The 14,909-nt window shown below is 40.3% G+C and overlaps 2 protein-coding genes across 2 annotated transcripts in view; one reads left to right on the top strand and one right to left on the bottom strand.

Moving 5' to 3' along the window:
• Nucleotides 1-11,917, top strand: part of LOC124641337 (vitellogenin receptor) — a 31,750-nt gene extending 19,833 nt beyond the window's left edge. The window contains exons 18-35 of the mRNA XM_047179397.1: nucleotides 1,223-1,564; nucleotides 2,299-2,397; nucleotides 2,483-2,642; nucleotides 2,942-3,027; nucleotides 3,270-3,412; nucleotides 3,927-4,003; nucleotides 4,723-4,904; nucleotides 5,451-5,603; nucleotides 5,933-6,167; nucleotides 6,664-6,819; nucleotides 7,319-7,421; nucleotides 7,736-7,864; nucleotides 8,234-8,460; nucleotides 8,967-9,300; nucleotides 9,744-9,910; nucleotides 10,312-10,392; nucleotides 10,929-11,013; nucleotides 11,555-11,917. Coding sequence (XP_047035353.1) covers nucleotides 1,223-1,564; nucleotides 2,299-2,397; nucleotides 2,483-2,642; nucleotides 2,942-3,027; nucleotides 3,270-3,412; nucleotides 3,927-4,003; nucleotides 4,723-4,904; nucleotides 5,451-5,603; nucleotides 5,933-6,167; nucleotides 6,664-6,819; nucleotides 7,319-7,421; nucleotides 7,736-7,864; nucleotides 8,234-8,460; nucleotides 8,967-9,300; nucleotides 9,744-9,910; nucleotides 10,312-10,392; nucleotides 10,929-11,013; nucleotides 11,555-11,662 — 2,867 coding nt within the window. The 3' untranslated portion in view covers nucleotides 11,663-11,917. The remainder of the gene's footprint in view (nucleotides 1-1,222; nucleotides 1,565-2,298; nucleotides 2,398-2,482; nucleotides 2,643-2,941; nucleotides 3,028-3,269; nucleotides 3,413-3,926; nucleotides 4,004-4,722; nucleotides 4,905-5,450; nucleotides 5,604-5,932; nucleotides 6,168-6,663; nucleotides 6,820-7,318; nucleotides 7,422-7,735; nucleotides 7,865-8,233; nucleotides 8,461-8,966; nucleotides 9,301-9,743; nucleotides 9,911-10,311; nucleotides 10,393-10,928; nucleotides 11,014-11,554) is intronic.
• Nucleotides 11,918-11,964: 47 nt separating this feature from the next.
• LOC124641336 (26S proteasome regulatory subunit 8) lies at nucleotides 11,965-13,353 on the bottom strand. The gene has a single exon (XM_047179396.1). It carries the CDS (start codon nucleotides 13,233-13,235, stop codon nucleotides 12,027-12,029), a length of 1,209 nt encoding a protein of 402 aa, XP_047035352.1. The 5' UTR covers nucleotides 13,236-13,353; the 3' UTR covers nucleotides 11,965-12,026.
• Between the last annotated feature and the right edge of the window lie 1,556 nt (nucleotides 13,354-14,909).

Here is a 14,909-nt window from a genome sequence, read left to right as displayed (position 1 = left end):
TTGTTTTCTTCTTGCATTTTATATGTTTGAAGTTGGATTTGTTTGTAAAATGCTACAAAATAAAATAAAGCCGACTTTATAAAACAAAGAAAGGGACAGAATTACACTTTTGTCAAGGCTCTAGAAACGTAAAGCCAGCAGCCCCGAATCCTACTCTCTAGCAGTCGTTGTTACAATTCGACAGTTACAAGTCGTCAGGCAGTTTCGAAAAAAAACCTGAAACTGGGGCTCGTTAGGTGATTAATCCCTCAAAAATAAAAGATCCCATTAGTAGTGAATTCTCATCACCTATAATAAAATAAGCTCCAATACAAGGTTACGTTATAAATTGTAAAGGAGTTCCCATAACTATATGTGATCTTTGCTATCGATCCCACAATGGCAGTCAAACCTATCTATGTGGAAAGTCTTCGCCAATACGAATAAAATAAGCCCAAACACGTGGTAGTTGCAACTTATCGTTCAGGAGTTCCCTCGACTCTCTGTAGTCTCCATAATCAAATCAGCTCCAAACCTTCACTGTTTACCAGTACCCTCAAAAATACACTCACATGTCTGGTTTTGACTCGATGCGTGCCTACAATATTCAAGAGTTGCCCTCGATTTCTCAGGGTTTCCAGAACCTCATCAGATGCTGGGCATTCGAATTGGCATCTTCCTTCTTTATGAAAAGTCTTTAACAATAAAAACTAGCATTGCAACCTGTACAATCCTCTGAAACTGCTTGTCTTTTATATTTTTTAATCGATCCTGGACATTCGTCTCCATGGAATTTTAATAAAATATTTATATTCAAAGAAACGTCATACCATTCTCCACGATTTAAAACTACTTTGATTCATGTCCGCCACTTTTTACAAAGCGGGTCAGATATGCCCAATGACCTTTAAGACATAATTAGTTATTTTCAATCAGATTTCTGAATGATGACTATAAAATGTTGTATATAAATAACTTTAATAAAATAACTTTTACAAAGTACTGGCCTACTATTTTAGTTACATTATAAAATAAAAAATATTAACTATTTTGACTCTCACGAAATTACCATAACTATGATTGTTCTAAACTGAACGGTTGGCGCGAGACTTACTTTTTATCTATGCAGGATTTGTACGGAACCCTCGGTGCGCGAGTCCGACTCGCACTTGGCCGGTTTTTTGTATTTATACAGGAATCTGCACCACTATTAGATCATATTCATTTATTCATTTATTTTCAGGTCTCTTCCCAAACAACACACAACTTCTAATCCAAGCCACCACTGCCCCCCCGGATCCGAAAGACCCCCTCTTAAACCACGTCTGCTTAAAGAACCCCTGTTCAGACGTCTGCGTGCAACAAGCACACGAGACCCCCCACCAAGACCCCCTACACTTCCAAATGGGGTACAAATGTTTGTGCCCCCCGGGGTTGTTAATGATCAATGGGCAATGCACGAAGTTAGAGGTCTGTGCTTCTGATATGATGCTTTGCCATAAAAGCAATGTGTGTGTGAAGAAGAGTGCCAAATGTGATGGGAGGGTCGACTGTCCTATGTCGGAGGATGAAGAAGGGTGTATAAGTGAGTATTATAATAGATTATTTATTGAGAATTTTGTAAAGTGCACGAATTGTATTTTAAAACAGGAAATAAATGTTGCAACTACAACTTTACGACGGGCGTAGCTGGACTGCTACACCGTATGACACTGCTACATCGTAGGCTTTTGCTACACCGTAGTCTACTGCTACACCGTAGGCTTCTGCTACACCGTAGGCTTCTGCTACATCGTAGTCCAACTGCTACACCGTAGGCTACTGCTACATCGTAGTCCAACTGCTACACCATAGGCTACTGCTACACCGTAGGCTTTGCTACACCGTAGTCAACTGCTACACCGTAGGCTTCTGCTACATCGTAGTCCAACTGCTATACCGTAGGCTACTGCTACATCGTAGCCCAACTACTACACCGTAGACCACTGCTACATCGTAGTCCAAATGCTACACCGTAGGCTACTGCTACACCGTAGGCTACTGCTACACCGTGGGCTATTGCTACACCGTAGTCTACTGCTGCACTATAGGCTTCTGCTACACCGTAATCTGCTGCTACACTGCTACACCTTAGGCCACTGCTACACCGTAGGCCACTACTACACCGTAGGCTACTACTACACCGTAGGCTACATTGTAGTCTACTGCTACATCATAGGCCACTACTACACCGTAGGCTACATTGTAGTCTACTGCTACATCGTAGGCTACTGCTACACCGTAGGCTTTAGCTACATCGTAGTCTCTTTACGTTTACAGTGGAACCAGCCCTTGCTTGTGCGCCGAATGAAGTATTCTGTCACGGCATGTGCATAAACAGAGAGAAAGCTTCACTGTGCTCCTTTTACCAAAAACCAAGTAAGTGACTTTACATATGGCCTACTTACTTTTGGAGATTAATCTGCTTCAAAGTTAAATTTGAATAATGATATTGTTCTTGTAGCAGCCATCAGTACATGCAGCGACACAGAGTTCGGGTGCGCGGACGCGTCAGTGTGCATCCCGCGCTGGCAGCAGTGTGACGGGCACGCGGACTGCCCCGACGCGTCGGACGAGCTGCCGGCCGACTGCGACACTCACTCCTGCGCAGACAATGAGTTCATGTGAGTAGCGAGCCACCGGCACAGCCAGCACATGCAGTGGCACAGAGTTCGCATACATTTTTACTATCATAACTACTAGTAGCATAATTTTCCCCCCTTTTTTATTTTTGTAAATTAAATATAAATATTATTGTAAAATTATAACCAAAAATAAAAATAAACAAAACTGTTGGCTTTATACTCGGGTCTCGAAAGTAACTCTGTATCCAGCTTTTACCCAGTCAAAGTCCCCTATCCCTCACTTCGCAAACATCAAACCCCGGGGACCAGCTGGTTATTAAAATATCGATTGATTTTAGGTGTGCATCAGGCTCCTGCATTTTGAAGACGTGGACTTGCGACGGTGATCAGGATTGCAATGATGGATCCGATGAAGTTGATTGCGGTAAGTTTGTATCGATCCTAGAAACCGGCCAATAAATAAGAATTGTGGAACAAACTCCCCGGCTGCATGACACAGCTATGGTCAGTGCTAAGGCCGAAATCTGTTGAAGGACCTTACATATCAAAATTCCCTCAAAGAACTATTATTTCGCGAAATCTTTTTACCTATTCATCCTCCAGCCTCGAGGCTTAAGCTTCCCATACATCAAGGTATTTCGAAGTCATATTTGCCTCCATTTCCAGTGAACATGACCTGCAGCCCAGGATTTTACCAGTGTCGCGACAGAGAGTGCATAGAGCTGCGAAGAAGGTGTGACGGTCACCAAGACTGCAAGGACTTCTCTGATGAAGAAGACTGTGAGGAACCGCAAGTTGTCGAGTTTGTGGTGAGTTTGGCATATTCATTCGCGATGTATACAACATCTTTAAGTTATAATGTTATTTAAATACTTACTTTTTTATTTCTTTCTAGAGAATTGCACTGTTGATTTTTACTTTAGTTGGAGTTTACTGCATTTTTGTATAGATATAAGAGAAAATATAAGAAATTAAAATATTAAAATATAAAAAATATAAAAAATTAAAATATACGACTATTATCGACGAATAGCGACTTTTTATCTTTTGAACTGTCTCAGTCAGAAAAATCTCAATTTCAAAAATTGAGACTTTCAAATTAATAATTTACATAAAACTATTCTGTTTTATTATATTCACCATTTACTAGCTACTTACATATGTATTTATGCACATACATTTTGCTTGACTCTGCAGTTTATGATATTATTATCGTGTCAGCCAATTTCTTTCCGCTGAACGTAGCCCCCTTTTGGCCATCCATCCAACCAGTAGTTTTTTTGTTACCTCTAAACATGAATGCTTTTCCCCCATCGTCCGTAGGAGGAGTCCCCGCGTTGTGCTCCGTGGGAGTACGCTTGTGAACACAACACTAGCATTTGTTTGCCGCTTACCGCCCGGTTAGATGCTAAAGCTTATTTCTTTTTGTATTTGTGTATAGTTAAAAATCAATGTGGTGGTGGGCTCCAAATTATGTTTTAAAAGTGATAAAAAGTGAATGTTCGTTGCATGTTCAGGAACCCAAAATTCCTACTAACATAACTTGCATGAATACCTACTGAATATATTGTGAGTGAATAGTTTAACTAGGCGATTATCACACGGTACCGCTGATAAAGCGGATTTCGTAGCGGCTCCCCGCGCGGTAAGGCGGTTTACACGCCTATCAGCGCGGATGGATTTGACGCGGATTTGACCAGTTTGATTACAGACACTGGCAAAAGTGCGGCGACCCGTGCGTGATGCTCCGCTCCACCGCGCGGCCGGCCGCGTGGAGGCGGTAAGTGCACCGCTCGAACGCGCGGTCACGCGGTGTACGTGTGTTAGGCATCATCATACAGGTCAATGCGACATGAGATCCGCTTCACCGCCTGTCGTGGCGGTGCGCGGTGCCGTGCACTCGCCTTAGCAGATCTAAGATCATATATATCAAATATTAAATTGTGTACCTAATTATGTACATACATATATCTATCTATTAAAACTTGGTGTACCTACCTAATAAAGTATATAGATCTAACTATCTATGCAATGATTGTACTGTTTCTTCTATAACAATAGCCTGGAAGATATTGTCAGTTCATAAACTTACCAACTTCTTTTAACCTTCTCCATCCAGCTGCAACATGAAGGTAGACTGCCCTGGCAGTACGGATGAGCACGGCTGCGACTACCGCTGTGCCCAACACGGCATGTTCGCGTGCGGCCAGCAGCTCCTGTGTGTCGCAATGAGTAAGCTCTGCAACGGCAAGAGGGACTGCGTCGATGGCTCTGATGAGACCCCTGATGCTTGTGCTAGAGGTAAGTAAGAAGGGGCTTCTATACTGATGTGGTGGCAAGCTAGACGCCCAGCACGGCATGTTCGGTGCGGTCAGCAACTCCTGTGTGTCGCCATGAGTAAGCTCTGCAACGGCAATAGGGACTGCGTCGATGGCTCTGATGAGACCCCTGATGCTTGTGCTAGAGGTAAGTAAGAATGGGCTTCTATATTGATGTAGTGGCAAGTTATGTGTCCCTTGATGGTTGCTGATGAGCATATGTACTGAAATAGACCTATTCACAAGGTAAAAAATATATTTACAACTAAACTAAAAATTAGACACTAAAAAGTCGTCCTAAAAGAAATTCTTGATTATTTTTAATTCCATTCATTATCTTTAAAGAAAAGGATTTTTTAAGGGGCCAAAGTTTTAAGCCAAAAAGGCATGTAATCCCCAAAGTATGTCACTTCGTATTCTTGGGCAGGTACAAGTTGGGCAAAATATTTCACAAAAACGCAATTTCGAAAATTGAACCATCTCCAAAAATATTATGAACTAATGTAACAATTTTCCTCTTCATTTGCAGTGAACAAAACATCCCACCTGTTCCCAATAGTACACTCCCCAGCTGACTGCAGCGAGGGTTTCCTCTGCGGCAGCGGGCAGTGCCTCGAGTGGACGCAGCTCTGTGACCACAAGCACGACTGTGTTGATGGATCAGACGAAGGTGGACTCTGTGGTAAGGAGATAAAGCTCATATTAGTTTGTACCAGTTGGGGGTGTAAGATGGTTTATTACCACTTGACTAGCACTTTTCTACTTGACTAGCACGGTAGTCATGATGACTTCGCTTTGAGGTACATAAGTCACGGTCGTAAGAAAAAGAGAAAAATAAAATCCATGCAGCTTAGGCTGGCCTGTTAAGTGAGAATTATAAGGCATCACAAATCCTACCTAAAGACACATTCTATAATGTTGACAGTAAATCCTATGCAAGACCAGCAAGCTGTTCTAAAGTCCTGGAACTAGGCTCAAGAAAACAATACAACTTAATGCGTATTTTTCTAGATACGGCCTGCAACAACAGCACATGCTCCTACAAGTGCCAACCAACGCCCCTAGGCAGGCAATGTGTCTGTCCCTTCGGCCTCAAGCTGTCCAAAGATAAAACCAGTTGTGAGGACATAGACGAGTGTTCCGAAGACGTCTGCTCTCAGGAATGTGTGAATGTGAAGACGAAGATGCCTGATGGCACTGTTAGTAAGAGGATTATGTGCACTTGTCACCATGGGTATGCTCCTAGGTAAGTGTTAAAGACTTCAAAATTGTATCTTCTCCTCTAATATTATAAAGATGAAAACTTTGTTTGTTTGTAATGGATAAACTCAAAAATTACTGGACCGATTTTGAATTTCTTTCACCATTAGCAAGCTATATTATCTGTAAGTAACATAGGTTATATTTTCCCGGTACAGGGAGTAGTTTCCACGGGCCGAGGGATTCTGTCTCGGTATTTACCACTTCATAATGTCTGAAATTTTTTGATGCTTTGATATCACGCTGAGTATTCGAGGAAAATTCGGGCTATAACTAGCTAGTTGGTCTAGTAATCGCTGGAGTAATTATCAAGCACGGGGTCCCACGATCCTGTTTATTTCCAACGACTGATGAACTTACTGACTAGAAAAATGACGCTTCCTTATCAAACTTTAGAAAAAGAAACTTTTTCTGCCTTTAACAAAATTAGTTGGTATTATATAAGTCTATCTACCAGCAGTAAAACCTCTCTCTACACTCAGGTCAGACCGTCGTTCGTGCAAGGCCATCCGCGGGAATATGGCAATACTGTACGTATCGGGGAACACCGTGAGGTCCATCTCAGCTGACGGCTACGGAGCCATCGAGTACAACGATAAGGATACCTCTGCTATCACCGATATAGATTATAATGTCAGGTAAGAGTGAAAATTGTCTTAATTCTTCTTATCGAGTGAGCTTTTGGGTTGCCCGGGTAACTGGGTTGAGGAGGTCAGATAGGCAGTCGCTTCTTGTAAAGCACTGGTACTCAGCTGAATCCGGTTAGACTGGAAGCCGACCCCAACATAGTTTGGGAAAAAGGCTCGGAGGATGATGAGTGAGATTTTATGTTTTAATCGCCTAACAAGCCCAAAAGTCAGTGGATTTTAACAACGACTGCTACTGGGTAGCATTCGGGGACGCTGGCTTTACGAGTCCTCCCAGACACAGAGTGTGTCTTAATAATGCACTAGCTAGTAAGTGAGTGTTATCAATACGTGACTATGGTTGAGAGGAAGAATGAATGAAGAAATTACCTTCCGTTTTATCATTCAATGGGAGCATTGTTTACGCTGCAGTTGAATACGTTAACATGTGCAGCAGCCTAATTTTGGTTAATCCAAAATCACATTTTTTTATTCGCATTTTATTTTTCAGGGCAAAGAAATTGTACGTGACATCAGCTGAAGGAGGGAAACTAGTTGAAATGAACAGCACCCACAATATCATCGCAGTCACTAATATTGGAGTACCCTCACGTGTAAGTATAATAACATTTTTGTCAACGTTTGTTCACAAACGATGCAGAAGCTAACTGCAAAAAAGCGGTGCCACCAAGCTTTTAAGTATTATAGAAATTTCCTGGTGGTAACTTGTATATTTAATTTTGAAAGCAACAACTTAAAGGACTATCTCCAGATGGGTTTAGAAGTTACTTCTATACAGTGCATGTGTACTTGTATACGTTTCTCTCCCTCTCGGCAACTCGCGCAATCACGCGTGACAAAAAGTTTGGAGAGATTTTTATTGATTTATGTACCAGCCTCTCCATTTCACTCATTCTTCTTTAACCAGGTGGCGGTAGACTGGGTGACAGGTAACGTATACTTCGTGGACACGACGCCCGCCAACAGCCGCGTGCGAGTCTGTCACGTCAAGAGGAAGCGATGCGCTGTTCTGCAGAAACTGCCTTCTGATGCTAAGGTATATATATATATGTATAGTGCTAAGGCTCATCTTATGTCGGCTCAGGTACAAACTTCCTTCACCAAAGAGGGGCAGAGAAGTTTTTTTTAGGTGCCACAAAAACTATAAGGCCCAGACCTTACCAATGCGGAGCAAAGCTATCCACCAATAAAATCTTGTTATTCCATCTGTTCACCACCTTTGGTGGCATCCACCGAGAGGTGAAATTCTATTGGTTGATAACTTTGCTCCACTTTGATAGGGTTTAGGCCTTATAGTTAGAGAAACCGGATTTAACTTTGCGGTTCTAACCATTGGTGTACCCTTGTATATTTTGCTTATCCAAATGCTACACTAAAGACATATTCCACTAAATTCCCACCCCAGGTAACCGCCCTCATAGTAGACCCCAGCTCCAGCCTAATGTTCTACTGCGTAACCCGAGAACTGGAGTCCGTGGTCTGGTCAGCCACTCTCGCAGGGCGTCGTGTCACCGACCTGACTACCGTTCGTAACTGTACCGGGCTGGCTGTGGATAGCTTCAAGAGGAAACTGTATGTGGCTGAGACTGGGCCTGCGCATATTATACGGATGGATTATGAGGGGAATGGACAGTGAGTACTTTTTGGAACCGAGAAACTAGTGTGACGTTTCATAGGAGCCTGCAAACGCCAATTTGAAATAAAAACAATTTGACTTTGACTTTGAAAGTATTATAAAGGATTCTGGGAATCAATTGAGATAGGCTACCTTCCTAAGCACGTAGCTTTGCCAATTTTGTGATGCGTTCAGAGCTGGTGAATATCTGCTGATCTACATACAAATAGGAAATACATACTGCTAGATCTGAAATATTTCATGATTAACATGAAATTATAATATCGTAAAAAATCGCTATATCCAGAAACGATTGAAGATTTTTATGATTGTTTCGGACTAGATACCTACTGTACTATATAGTATCATGTAATTTGTGAATAATATGACTCGTAATATGACTATTTCTTGACGCTTCTTCTTTCTTTCTCTAAACTCTTGAGGCTTCCAAGACCTCTTGATAAAAAAAAACCTCAACTATATTATCATCTAACGAATCCTAACCAAACTTCTACAATTCCAGCAAAAAGATCTTAGCCGACCATCCCCAACTACAAGCACCGCATGGCCTGGCCATTTTCGAAGACTACATCTACTATTTAGTAGCCAACTCCTTCCGTCTAAGCCGGTGTCTCCTCTTCGGGCCCAAACATTGCGAGACGTTCATCTTCAGAGTATTTGACGCCAATACCTTCGTGCTTAGCCATGAGAGCATACAGAGAGATGATGTGCAAAATGCCTGCGAAGGTTTGACCTGTGATAATGTGTGCGCGTTGGATGAGGATGGCCCTAAGTGTCTGTGCGATGATGGCGCTTTTGCGAAGAATGGACAGTGTCCTGCTGGTGATAAGAAACTTGTGAGTATTATCTTTTTCACATAATTACGTTAGTTAGGTAAATTATTCGGGCTGTTTATGGTAGATAATTTTAACGTGTACCTGATGGCATAGAGGTCAACATTATTGAAGGGCGGCTTCTACTAAGTTTGCCCAGGTCAACTAAACAGCGATACGATATCTTTGATAGAATTTGTTCTTCGTATCCTTAATTATCTACTTAGATTCAAATTGTTTCTACCGTCGGGAAGATTAGATGCTACCATACTTATGAAATAAGAAAACTGAAGAAAACCGTTTTAAATTTTTCGTTTTAAACGAGTGGCAAAAAAATAAGTACCTAGGTAAAAATAGGTAGGTAGTTGTAATTTTTCTTGTTTCCCTCGTAAGAATCACTTTCAGAAACCTTGCAGTCAATTACTATGTTGTATTGTATAATGATTGACCATTTATGATCATTCCAGCTTCCATTGTTCAACGGCTGGTCGTACGAGGAGTTGGCTTCGGCCCACAGCGTGACGTTCACCGTCATCATCGCGGTCATGGTAATGGTGGTGATCTACCTGTGCGTCTTCGTTTACTACCACTTCGTGTATGTACCGAAAAGGAACAGGGCTTCGGCTTATACGCAGTGAGTATTTCTGAATACATTTTAAGGTAGTTTATGACTTAGGGGCAAAACTAGTGCTTAAAAAGGTTGTGGGCATATTTTCAGCGATTCGAAATAGCTGAAGCTTCACATAAAGTCCATTTCAGGAAAGAAGTAACGCGGGAAATTGTGGAACTATATATTTTTGTACGTATATACTGAGCTATCGCATAGACACTAGCGCTGCGTCTGCGGGACTTCTTTCGTGAAATGGACTTTACTTAGATACACATTTTTTTTTAAATATATAGATAAATAATCAAAGAAGTTTAAAAGGGGTACAAGTATATACCTACATGTATAAGGCAAGTACATTTGATAGTTTAAAGGGGAGTAGGTAGGTACATAGTGGACCTAATTATTGAAATTCATTTATTTTTCAGGGTGAGATTCCAGAACACGTCTACGGAGTCGTCGCCCTTTCCTGCTGATGCCGATGCTGCAATTCAGATAAAGACGAATGGGTAAGTATCTACCTAACCCTACTCTGTGAAGTTTTATAAATCTAACCTACCTACATTACCTATATTTGACATTATGATAGGATCCATCCTGTAATGTAAACAACTAGCTTTTGCCCGCGACTTCGTTCGCGTGGAATAGTGACTTCCTGCAGATTTTTAGTTTGACCAATAGATGGCGCTATATGTCCGGAATAAATTTTATTTTTATATTTCATCATCCTCCTCCGAGCCTTTTTCCCAAAACTACGTTGGGGTCGGCTTCCAGTCTAACCGGATGTAGCTGAGTACTAGTGCTTTACAAGGAGCGACTGCCCTGCCTGACCTCCTCAACCCGGTTACCCGGGCAACCCAATACCCTATTTTTATATTTATTTGTAATAAAAACTATCCACAATAATAAAAATTATTCCAAGTCTAGTGTGATATAGAGGTTTTATCCCAACGGCACAGGAGTTTCTCGTCCACGCTAGCAGTGTTATTCCTTACTATAAAAAATATGGGCAACTAAGAAATTAGGTACTTATTTCTGTTCCCAGTGGCAAATCGCATGAGTTCGTGAACCCCTTGCAGTACATGAGAAACATGTATTACAGCTCCTTCAGGAAGAGTACTAGACCTAACGTAAGCATCCTATTAATATAATGAATGTGAAAGTTTGTGAGAATGTATGGATGTACCTACCTGTTTGTTATTCTTTCACGCAAAAATGTCTGTAGGTACCGAATTGGTTGAAATTTGATATGTAGATGGGTTTGTGGTGATGGATTATCTTATCACATAGGCTACTTTTTATCAACACTTTAAATGCGCATTTGTTGGAGGCAAACACGCCGGAGAAGATTGTGAGGATGTATGTTTGTTACTCTTTCACGCAAAAACTACTGGATGTGTTTTGATGAAACTTGGTAGTAAATAGCTCATATATCAGAATAACATATAGGCTACTTATCTATGTGAAGCTAGTTACATACAAGCGGTACTACAAGGAATTCTAAAAATATTTTTGTTTCGCTTTGACAAGTCATTGTCCACCTTTACTTGTCTGTTCTTAGTTCCAACCATAGAGGAAAGTAATATATGGTTCCAACACAATTCTGTAACAGATATAGCACCTAGTGGACCTTCGCAATATGTATAATAATAGTACTTTTTTATTTTACAGACTGGAGGCCTACCTTTTACAATGCCAGTGTCACCGCCCCAGCAGGATTTGTCTGACACAGAATCAGATTTAGACGATAAGGAAAGCAGGAGAATGATAAGAAATTAACAGTCTAATTATTTAATTAAGTAAATAATATTTTGTTCTATGGATCTAATTATTTATTTTATTTATAAATATGTGTATTAATGTTGTGGCTTGAAATAAGCCTGTTATTTGTTAAATAATTTTTATGTTTTTACTTCAGATTGATATTTTAATACCTAATTATGATTTAGCATAATTTCTGTGTATTTAGAATTTTTTATACTGCTTTTGTATGAAGTTGATCTTAATGAGTACAAATAAATGTTGAATATTAAATTCTTTGGTGTTATTTTTGTACTAATTGGAGTTAAAATGAAACCAAATTTTAATTATAAAAGAACATATTAATTTCCTAAGACATAGAGTACAATAAAAAATATATGAATTACTTCCAAAGCTTCTTGATAGACATGTTCTTCTCGGAATCCTTTTGCATAACCTTAGCTACGGCCATTTCAAAATCTTCCTGAGTGACGTGGACCCTGCGCTCACGGAGAGCGTACATACCAGCCTCCGTGCACACACCCTTGACCTCAGCACCAGATGCTCCTGGCATCAACTCGGCAATCTTACGCAGATTGATTCCTCTAGTAAGGTTCATCTTCCTAGAATGAATCTTCAGGATGTCAAGACGGGCCTCCTCGTTTGGTGGGGGGAACTCAATCTTCCTGTCAATACGGCCAGGCCTGAGCAGGGCAGGGTCAAGGATATCAATCCTGTTGGTAGCCATGATGACCTTAATGTTCTTAGTAGCTTCGAATCCATCTAGCTGGTTCAACAACTCCAACATAGTTCTCTGTACTTCGGAGTCTCCACCACTGCCAGACTCAATACGAGAGGAACCAATAGAATCTATTTCATCCATGAAGATAATAGACGGAGCATGTTCTCGAGCCATGACAAAGAGCTCTCTGACCATACGACTGCCTTCACCAATGAATTTCTGCACCAGCTCAGAACCAGAGACACGGATGAAGGTGCACTCAGTGTGGTGAGCTACGGCACGAGCAAGGAGGGTCTTACCAGTACCAGGAGGACCATAGAGCAGGACACCCTTAGGCTGAGCAATACCTAGAGCATCAAACAGCTCAGGATGTTTAACTGGAAGCTCAATTACCTCTTTAATCTCTTTGATCTGCTTGTCTAGACCTCCCACCATCTCGTAAGTAGAATCAGGAACTTTTTCAACCATCATAAGAGATACCAAAGGATCCACTTTGTTAGGAAGGATCTTGTGCAGCGTGTAGCTCTCGTTGCGGAGCGCGACGCGGCAGTTGGCGGTCACATCGTTGATGTCGACGTTCTTGTCCAAGTCGACCACGAATTTACCTTCCGGGTGCACCTTGACTAAGACCTTTTTCTTGTCCATGGGCTTGACCACCTCGCCGACGTAGGATCCCTGTTCTTGTAGCAGCTGCAGCTCTTCACGCAACATACGAACTTTAGCGTTGAGCTCATTTCGCTGAGCTTGCAGACGACGAAGATTTTGCGATTTCTCGGCCACGATCAATTGCAGTTCTTCAATCTTCGTTATGTAGTATGGCCGAAATCCTTCTCCTTTCCCCGAATCCACCTCCATCTTGGTGAGAGTCATTTTGTTAAGTTATTCTAGCCACATTCAATAATAAAACACTTTTATGCGAACCCAACACAATAATTTCGGCCGCAGACAATATTTTTCCGAGTCACGATGACGTGTGACGGTCCAAGGTTTGCAATCCTACCATGGCGTTTTTAATAATCGTTATAGAATAATTAAAATCATTCATGGGTTTTATTTAAAAACTTATTATTAAAAATAAGGAAGCATACAATTTTGGTAATTTATTGTTTAAGTAAATATATTTTCAACCAAAAATAAACTGTTAGCATGTTTTGTTAAAACTACCAATGCTTTTTCAAGTTCTAAAGTCTTGCAACATTATCAACATGATGCGTTCATATTATTGTGATAGGTATATTAACCGATGTGTTCATAAATAATATTGAAAATTACTAGTACATATTCTCAAAATTGTGTTATAAATAGTAATATTTTGACGGTATACAGGTGCTAGCGGCTATGGTTAATTGAGCACAATTAAATATTGTACAGAATACTTATACTCAGAACAACATTCTAAGCACAAAATATTTATCCTCATTTATCCCCCCTTTATTTTGATATCACAGACTGTCTTTGTCATGCGTCAGTCAATGAACTCATCACATAAGTCAACGTTTAAATTTTTCAAATACCTCATAAAACCGAAACCAGAAATACTTACAATGTAACTAACAAAAAGTAAGACTTACCGGAAACCCACCATATGTTCATACAATAGACAGAAAAGTAAAGACTTCTGATGAAGATCATATTTTTAAACATGTGTATCGTAACTACCATACTCGTCGTCGCATTAAGTACCGTAATTTTGAAAATACTATGGCTGATACGAATGGGGTCTCTGGCACACTGGAGCTACATCGTCGGAAATGCATTGTCACCTACTGATACTTCAGGAAGTTTAATACTAAGCGCAAGCGTATTCAGTTTCATAGCAGTTGGGACAATAATACCTACGTTCCTATTTCCAAGATTTAAGTTCATTGCTACTGCGCTGAGCATACCGCCACAAATCCACATGTTATTGCTGTTACATAGGAACGTAACTCGGCGCTTCGAAAATGATACTGTTACCAAATCTGTACAAGCTTATACAGCGGTAACTTTAATTTCAACTATATGGACAATTATAAGCCTGCTAAGACTCTGATAAACTCTTTCAAACTCAGAAGTGAAACAATAATTTTAGTGAAACTTGTTGATTAAATAAATAAAATCAAGACATATTTCTTGGCACTTATGACGATACATTTTATGAAAGTTTTTAGAAGTTACAGAAACCTGAAAATTTATAATTTATTGATCTTTGGTATTCTTACACAATATACTGTAAATAAAGCATTGCGTTTCATTATTTGTTATTCTTATTCCCGTTTACAATTAATTACAGTCAACACGTAAATTCAATTTTCGGATCAAAGCAAGTAAGCGTCTCGGTCTCGTGATAAAAGTTTATTTACACATCAGATTCACGCTAATGGATCGTCATGAATGAATGAAATAGTCCAATCGATTTCACAGTAAGATAATTAGGTTTTATTTTATTGCATAAATACTGCTCTCTAAATTCTGATGCCATAGGTATATCAGAATTTCATGATCAAACAGCGATTTTGATCCTGGATGAGCAGTCAATAATGTTGTATATGAAGTAAACTTTAA

The sequence above is a fragment of the Helicoverpa zea genome, chromosome 22 (genome assembly GCF_022581195.2).
Source record: "Helicoverpa zea isolate HzStark_Cry1AcR chromosome 22, ilHelZeax1.1, whole genome shotgun sequence".
NCBI classification, from domain to species: Eukaryota; Metazoa; Arthropoda; class Insecta; order Lepidoptera; family Noctuidae; genus Helicoverpa; species Helicoverpa zea.
Note: the sequence above shows the minus strand (reverse complement) of the source record. Positions and strands in the feature narration are given on the sequence as shown.